The sequence below is a fragment of the Aptenodytes forsteri genome, unplaced genomic scaffold (genome assembly GCF_000699145.1).
Source record: "Aptenodytes forsteri isolate BGI_AS27 unplaced genomic scaffold, ASM69914v1 Scaffold326, whole genome shotgun sequence".
In the NCBI taxonomy this organism is placed as follows: domain Eukaryota; kingdom Metazoa; phylum Chordata; class Aves; order Sphenisciformes; family Spheniscidae; genus Aptenodytes; species Aptenodytes forsteri.
Window position 1 is genome coordinate 17,850 of NW_008795677.1, and position 8,369 is coordinate 26,218.

At 53.0% G+C, this 8,369-nt stretch overlaps 1 protein-coding gene across 1 annotated transcript in view; it reads left to right on the forward strand.

The window, feature by feature from the left end:
- Nucleotides 1-6,538: 6,538 nt before the first annotated feature.
- PARM1 (prostate androgen-regulated mucin-like protein 1) overlaps nucleotides 6,539-8,369 on the forward strand; it is a 2,806-nt gene continuing 975 nt past the window's right edge. The window contains exons 1-2 of the mRNA XM_009282624.2: nucleotides 6,539-6,683; nucleotides 6,934-7,693. Coding sequence (XP_009280899.2) covers nucleotides 6,539-6,683; nucleotides 6,934-7,693 — 905 coding nt within the window. The remainder of the gene's footprint in view (nucleotides 6,684-6,933; nucleotides 7,694-8,369) is intronic.

Genomic DNA, 8,369 nt, shown 5'->3' on the forward strand with positions numbered 1-8,369 from the left:
TTGTGCCCCCCCACCTGCTCGCTGGTGGGGTGGGGTGAGGAGCAGAAAAGGCCTTGACTGTGTGTCAGCACTGCTCAGCAGTAACTAAAACGTCCCTGTGTTATCAACGCTGTTTCCAGCACCAATCCAAAACACGGCCCCATACTAGTGTCTGTGAAGAAAGTTAACTTTACCCCAACTAAAACCAGCACACTCTAGCATCATTACTTAGGGAGAACCAGCATAATATAGGACTTGCAGAAGGTTAAAGAAGATTGCAACCCATCAAATGCATCACTCGGAGTGAGCCACACCAACTTACCTTGGCTTTCAGAGTCCAGTTGCTTCTCTGAAAAAGTTGAAAGAAGAATTCACTCCTGTGTATGTGCTTTTCTTCACCAGTGCTATTATTTACAATTAATTATTCATAACATTCTTCCGAGCCACACCAACTTACCTTGGCTTTCAGAGTTCACTTGCTTCTCTGAAAAAGTTGAAAGAAGAACTCACTCCTGTGTACGTGCTTTTCTTCACCAGTTCTATTATTTACAATTAATTATTCATAACATTTTTCCTACACTCTTAGCAATACCATGCAGAAAGGAGAGAGCTCCAGCCACCAGCTTTTATGTCAGAGCCCCCAACTGTGCTAATAGCCCCTAAGCACCCTGATGAACCTCACCTGGGACCCCCCACCCACGCACCCTCTGCCCATTGGGCCAGGACCTCCATTTAAACTCGGGCTCAGGTCCCAACTTTTTATCTAAACTGTGTGGTAGAAGTAGACACCTATAGTTTTGGGTGGCTCTTGGCCTTTTGCTGTGTGTGCCAACTTCTTAACTCAACTGTGTGGTGGGAGTACACACCTATAGTGTTGGGTGGCTCTTGGCCTTTTGCTGTGTGTAGGTTGTTTCTAATCTCTTCTTTTTTGTTTTAGGCTGATGTTCTGACGCTGCTTCTAGTTGTTTCCTCTGTTGACCCCAAACTTAATGTTTTTTTCTAGTCTTCAGCAGAGGATGGGGCTGTATCAGCATCTCTTTTTGCCTGCCCTGGATAGGTTTTGTGGGTATATAGTGAGACTACTATGGACTTTTACTTTAAAAAATAGTATGGTCTTTAGGTATGGTCTTGGCCATATGCTTTTGTTACTGCCTGCCCCAGAAGCAGCTGCTGAGCTGGTATGGAAAGCAGTACCCAACCTTGCTGCACGAGCATGGTATGCTGTGGGTGTCCAACAGACCTTCTTGTTGTGGTGCCTTCTTCTTTTGTTGCTACCTTTATTGTTCAGAAAGGGTGGTTAGGTTCTTCATGTAAGTACAGTCAGGACAAGCTGCTGGGAGGGAGAAAAATAATAATATTACAGAAACTTTTATTATCCCTGGGGCTTTGGCTGTCAGAGGACCATCACCTACTGCAGCTGGGGTATGGTTGCCTTAGTCAATTCAGGCTGAGAGCAGGCATGTGGCGTGTGGGTTAGGTCATGCGGACCTTCTGGTAGTTACATCAGTTGTGGTGAGTCATGAAGTGAAGCTTGTTAAAAGCTCCATCTCTGCCTTATCAGTGGATGTTTGTTTGCTGTGGCATGGCCGCTCCATCTGATGTCATTCGCTTGGGCTGGAGATGCTCACTTGTTTTTTATGCTGTGTTTCAGCTGACAGAACAATTTAAAAGCTTGCTGCAGTTGCTTCTGGAGTGCCTGAGAAATGCATCGCTGGAGAGGCTGCCGGGTCAGGCAGCTGTTTTCCCAAGCAGAGCGCAGGAAGCGTTCAGCTTCTGCAAGGGTGACACCTCCACCTTTGTGTGGCTCACAGAAGCCAGGAGAACAGCATGCAAATGGGAGAGGGAGATAATCCATCAGGTGGATGGTTCATTCCTTGGGTTGGCAGGTGATTAGAGTTAATATTCCCTAAGAGCAAGATGTTTGAATTATAGGGATTTGGGTTTTTCTTTTCTTGGCTATTTCTGCTACTCCTAGGGAAGGCAACCTAAAAAAAGGACCTTTCAAAGCTCTTGTGAGGCTGCAAAGTGTGACACTGCTGTTCTACTAGGCAGCTACTTTGTCCTGGCAGTCCCCTGCCTGTCTCTGCTCTGAGCTGGATTCCAGCGGGGTGGTCAACTGCCTTAAATGAATTAAATGGGCAAATTCCTCAGGGCCAAACTATGCTTGGCATCCTTTGGTAGCTAACATCCTTCAGTTCCTCTGACAACCCCTGTTTGAGGGTTTTCTTTAGCCTTTGAAGTCATGTGGTCCTAAAAGTTTTCTAGTGGGTTTTTTGTCTCTTATTCCAGTGCACTGCTCTGGTTCCTGCTCGCAGCTGCAGCTCCTACATGTGGTGTGTTGGAGAAACAAGGAAACCCCCACCTTGGCTTTTGTTTTCCTTTTCAGATGTGTTGGTAGAGGACTGGGCTTGCAGACAAGCTGGGTGTTCTTCTGGCTGCCCGGCTCCCTGGGGACAGGCAGAACCCGCCTGCGGGGCAGGCTGTCCATGAGCTGGGTGCAGTGGCATGAGGACATGTGGAGCTATCAGCCAAGGGGGTCCTCAGCCAGGTCCTTTTTGTCTCCCTCATCCTAGCCTGGTTCAGAAGCAGCCTGCCTTGCCTCTGGCATCCCGGCTGGCCTTATCCCGTGGTGCAAAGGGGGTACAGCCTGTGCGTGAGGGGGTGATGTGCTGCGGGCGAGAGCTGGACCCCATGGCAGTTGCTGGGTCCCAGACAATCTGATGGAGGTGATGGCTCAGGGGAAAAGAGGATAGCAGAGGGCTGGGACAGGCAGGGTTTGCTAGCAGGGATGAATGCAGCACTATTGATCTGGAAACCAAAGCTTGGCTGGCAATGACCGTACAGGAGCAGGGGGAGATGAGGAAAACCAGGGCTGAGCTGAGCAGCGTGCTGCCTTCGGCTGTGCTTGCTCTCCTGGGAAATGTCCCTGTGACTTGTGACTTGCTTGGCTGGGAGTGTTCAGCCAGTGGCCAAGGATTGTTCCTTCATCCAGTTTTGGCTCACCCTCTGAATTTATACCCCTTAGATATTATAGGAAACTTCCTGACTCATCCTGGCTAGCAGTATTGCCAGCTTTTTTGAGGTCCCTCTCTGTTTGCCTCCAAAGTTCAAGCAGATCATGAGAGCTCTGCTGACCCAAAGCACAAGCAACATGGGATGCAAGGGTGGCTTTGCAGAGAGGTGGCAAGTTGCCTGTGTCTGAGAGAGACTGGAAGCATCTATGTTTACAGAGAGGTAATAAACTTTCAAGGTGCTATCGGCCTTGGGAAGGTCCTGCTGTGCTTGATGTAAGAGCCATGTGTTGTGCCGTGGGCTGCAGAGGCTGTCTGCTACCTGTTGGAGAAGTCACGCACCTGAAGTGCCAAGGTGTGATGGAGAAAGGGTTATTTTACAGAAATACGGATGGCTGTTGAACCCTGATCTGAAGAACACCAAGGGCGAAGGGATGCTTGGTCTGGGTTTGTCAGCACTTCCAGCACCTTCTGCTACCACACAGCAGCTGATTTCTGCCCTGGCTTAGACATCTCCAGTGCAGACCTCTTAAAACAGTGGATGAGTGCTCTGCTCAGGGCATGCATGAGCTGCAAGATACTGTAGGCAATGCAATGTCGTGTCAGCCGGGCACCTTCAGGCAGCTTTGCAGAGGTTGAGGGGTTTGCTGTTGCAATAGCACTTGCAGTGATGATGCCTTGCATCACTGCTGATGGGGGGAGGCTGACTTGGTGTTGGTGTAGCTTGTGCGTGTGGGGAAATAATCCAATTATCTGAGGTCAGAAGTGCGGGCGTGGGGAGGCTGGTGGAGCTGGGGCAGGGCACGCTGGGCCAGGGTACTTGGCTTCTTCACTCATGCCTCTAACTTGTATGGCTGATACGCCTTTCCACCCACGCACCTCCAAAGCAGACCCTCTGTTCTCTGACAAAGACGGTGCCTCCTCTTGCCTAAGGCCCAGGATGGCTGTGTGGTGTTGAATCCTTGAGGAAGACTCTGTTGCTCAACGCCCCTCATCAATCCAGCCAGGGATTTCATGTCCCACCCTCGGCCATGAAAACCAGTGGGCTGTGCTCTCCCGGGGTTGTGGCTGATGGCACCTTCAGCTCTTGTGGTGTGGGAGGTTCAGTACCTGCTAGAAATGGCCCTTCTCCTTTCTTTCCCTTGAAAAAAGGACGTGCAGTTTTGGCAGCCTCCCTCCTTTGTACTCTGCCACCTGCCCCCCAGGTGAGTGTGTTGAGAAGACCATATGGGGCTGCTTCAAACTGGTCAAGAAAGGGCAAGGGGGCGGGGGGTACCAGTGTAAAAGCAAAAAGGGCACAAATCAACCACTTGAACCTCAATATCAACACGTTGGAGAGGCAGGTTCTTGCAGCTTGTTTCTGGCCACTGAAAGTGATGTACCAAATGGTATTGGTCCCTAACAGATGTTGCTGCAGGTGCTTTGCAGGTCCCTCCACACTGGCACGGGACCTGCCTGTGCTGTAGGTGACCTGGCATTTGCTGCCTGCGGCACGTCAGCGTGGAAAGCTGTGCAAGGGGATGGAGCGGCACAGGGAATCATAGAATGGTTTGGGTTGGGAGGATGTTTGGTTTTATGGTGTTGCAGTGCCTGAACTGAGCAAGGGAGCCGCCAGCCTCTGCAGGAGGAGGGGATGAGATGGGATGAGTGGGGACCCGTCAGGTTTGTTGGATGAAGCCAGCGCTGTGGGCAGGCTTTGTCCTGGTGAGATGCTGTTCATCTTGAAGCCAAGCTGTGAAAACCGGTGCATTCATCTGAACTAATGGCTTTTAAGCTCAGGATTATCACAGTAATGCAGCTCAAGTTCACATGCCAGTAACTCCCAGGTATTAACCAGGAAGCCTGAGATGTAGAGGTCTTGGGATGAGGAGACATCAGAGTGCCCTGTTGACAGCAGAAGCTTCGCAGGAGCCTCGTATGCTTTGGAAAGGAGGAGGTGGGATGGCTGGGTGCTTCCCTGCTGCTGAGGTTGGGCTGGGTGTGGAAACCACGGGTGCTGAACCAGGTGGTTTATTTGGTAACCAGACTCTAGCTTGTCATCTATCTCCTCTCCCTTATACTAAGGTCTGTCAGCCTTGCGCCTCAGCAGACCGAGAGCCGGAGGAGGGTGATAGCTCAGAGGCATCTCCAAGTGCCTGTCCCTGGGAGAAGAGCACCCACAGCTTCAGTCCCACCTCCCAGATGCTCCTGCTTGGGAAAGGGGGTCTGTCACAGGGATATCCACAGCACCATGAAAAAAATTTTTGGGTCAAGTGTGCCAGGGATTTGTGCTCCTAAATGCCTTCTACAGCCTAGTAGAAGCTGTGCCCCAGAGCTGGCTTTAAATCCCTGGCCAAGCATATGTTTGCAGTTTCTAGACAGAAAACGCCTTTGTGAAAGGTGTGCTACGTACCCAGCGCTTGCTGCAGTGGGCTGGAGGCCCTTAGCTGGGATGTCCCTTCGGCTGGCCTCCTTCAGTGAAGGTGTGCAGGTTGAGTGGAGCCGTATTAGACACCTGCAGCCTTCTGTTTGGAGTCATGGCTGAAAACACCCAAAAACATGGGTTAGTGAGTCCCTGCTCACTGGTGTTGCATCCTACCCTTTCTACACTCAGGCGTTAAGTGTTTCCATCTCTCCTTCAGCATGAGGTGCTGTCTGTGCCCTGGGAGCCTCGTGGCTCTCTTGGGTGCTCAGCAGTCAGGGGCTTTGCTGGAGGAACCCTGCGTTGCACAGCCCCTGCTCCCAAATTTGAGTCTTTCCCATGCCGCTGTTCCTTGGCCCAGCTTTATGTGCAATAAGAGTCTCATGGTGGGCCAGCAACAGCTCTGTTCCATGTAAGACACATCTCTGGTGCAGGTTGGGTCCTTTCTTGCTACCTTGGGGGTCACCTGCATGGGTGACATGGCATTTCAGTTTGACTCGGGGGGGGGGGGGGGGGGGGGGGAGAGAGGGATGGGGGGGGGGGGGGGACGGGATGACAGCAGATATGGCTGCGGTGGTTGACAACGTCTCCTTGGGGGGTGGCATGGTGTTGGGGAGGAGAGCCTTATGTGCCCACCGGCAATGCCCAGCCGTGTATGATCTGCAAGCTCCTGCTCACAAAGAGCTACCATGATAGTTGTCGGTGCTCTCACTGCTGTTGTTTCTCAGTCAGATAAGCACCAAGCTCCTGTCTCTGGAGCTGAGGTGGGAGTTTCGCTTCAGGATTCCCACAAAGTCAGCATTTTGCTGGGTTTTTTTTTGTCCTCTGCACTCATATAATAATTAGTTCATTGTGGCTTGTTTGCGCCGGAGCAAGTTCTTGCTCTTCCCAGTGCTGGGCTTGGGATGCTTTGGGGGTGTAAATAAACGAATGCATGGGAATAACAATCCCTCCCGATGTCACTTAGTGTTGGCACGCTCTTCCCTCGGCCCAGCCGTGCCGAGAGAGCTAGCCGCTAGCGCTGGCCCGGTGCTGAGTTTAGCCCTGGAGAGTAGAAAGGAGGGCGGGGGGGGGGGGCCCAGCAGTCTGCTGGTGGGGATAGAGGAAAAAATGACTCATCTTCATGCTAAGAAATGGAGACGAATGAATGCCCAAGGAAATGGGGGGAGAGGAGAAAGAGGTGTCTTGTGTTATCATTCCCAGCTGCGTGGTGGTTGCTGCCGAGGAGGAGCTTGCTCCCCTGCTGATTTGCCGGCTGCTGGGAGGAGATGTTGAGAAGATGAAGGGGGGCGGTTGGGGATGGAGGGGATCCCAGCCTCGGGGAAGAATGGTGCTGACCCATGCTGGGGCAGCTGGTCTGGTTTAAACCTCACCTTTAGCTACGCAGGGATATTTCCCATCTCTTTATTTTAGATGGCTCTCAGCGTTTTAAAAACAATAAACTTATTTCCAGCTTCGTTCCCAAACCCTCTGGTGTTCACCCAAACCCCAGGTTGCCCCAAGGATTTCCCCGTTATTAATACTTCTTTCTCTCACTCCTAGGACTGGGCGATGACTCCACAGCATTGCCCCTCACCCCCGCCAGCCCTCCCTTCCCCTCGGAAGGGACCCCAGCGGGGCCAGGCTCCAGGGATGCAGTTGTCCCCAGGCCAGCTCCTGGCCAGCCCTTGCTGCCCACGTCCACGGGACCTGCCGGAGATGGGGCGTCCTCCAGGCTGGCGGAGGGGAACGGCCACAATGCCACCCCCACGGCGGCACCGTTCCCTGCTCCTGCCTCCGTCACCGTGAGCTCCATCACTGGGGCCACCATCACCATAACAGACAGCCCATCCATAGCCTCCAGCCCCAGCTCGGTGCCACCAACCTTGGAGACGGCCCCGGGTCTTCGGACAGCAAATACTGCCAGCTTGGCAAGCGGCACGATGGATTTGGGGGCAGCTCCCAGCCCCACGGGTATACCTGCATCCTTCTCCTCCTCCTCCCTCCCCACCAGCGACCTGTACTCATCCCCCGGGACGGTCTTGTCCCCAGCGCCTGTCCTCATGAGCCCCAGCACCACCCAGCCACCGGCGCTGACCAAGGGCGTCCCTTCCCTGGGGACGCTGGCCATGGCATCAAGCCTGGCTGTGGAGCCGACGTCACCCTCGGTGACTGTGACAAGCCCCACTGCAGCCGAGGCCGTGGCCACCGGCAAAACCACCCTCTCCACTGGAGTCACCATGGAAGAGGTCCCGCACGCTTTGAGTGCAGGTGAGCACCACCGCTCTCCGTATGCATATATAGATACAACGTCAACCTCAAGGTGCTTAGATAAGACGGGCAGAGCCCCCCCACATGGGAAGGGAAGAGGTGGTCAACTTTCTGAGAGCACCATTCAGCAAAAGCTGAGCTTTCCTGGAGGAGCCTGTGTCATCTGCTCCACCGGCGGAGACAAGGAGTTGTAGATACCAAACCACAGTTGCCCGGAGATGTGAATAAAATCCTCAGTTGCAAATTTGACTTGAAACACTTAAGGATGAGAGGAAACAAGTGCCTGGATGGTGGGTGCAGCCTCAGTTAAGGAGATGTAGGTTTTTTTTCTCCCTCCTGGAGACCTCACTAAGCTGACACTAGCTTTCACCCATCCTCTTCTGCAAGCTCAGATAGCTTAAAAGCGCTTCATAAGGCCAGAAAAGGGAGGGATCCGGAGCGTTTTCTAGCCTTGGCTCAGCACTAAATGCTTCCTGGTGCTGGGGGGAGCATCAAGGAGCAAGTCCATAGTTCTCAAGAGAAGCCCAGCTGTGTTTTATCCCAAATCCACCTGCCCTGCCTTTATGGGAAGGGGGTCGTTGCAAAAATACAGGGGTGCCCAGCATCCTCCGCAGGAGCTTTGGGAAGCAGTGAGGGAATATCCCCCCCCACCAGAGACGGCTTGCACGGGTGTTTCAGGAGCAGCCAGGGTGTGGGAACCCCCCCCCCCCCCCCCCCCCCCCCCCCCC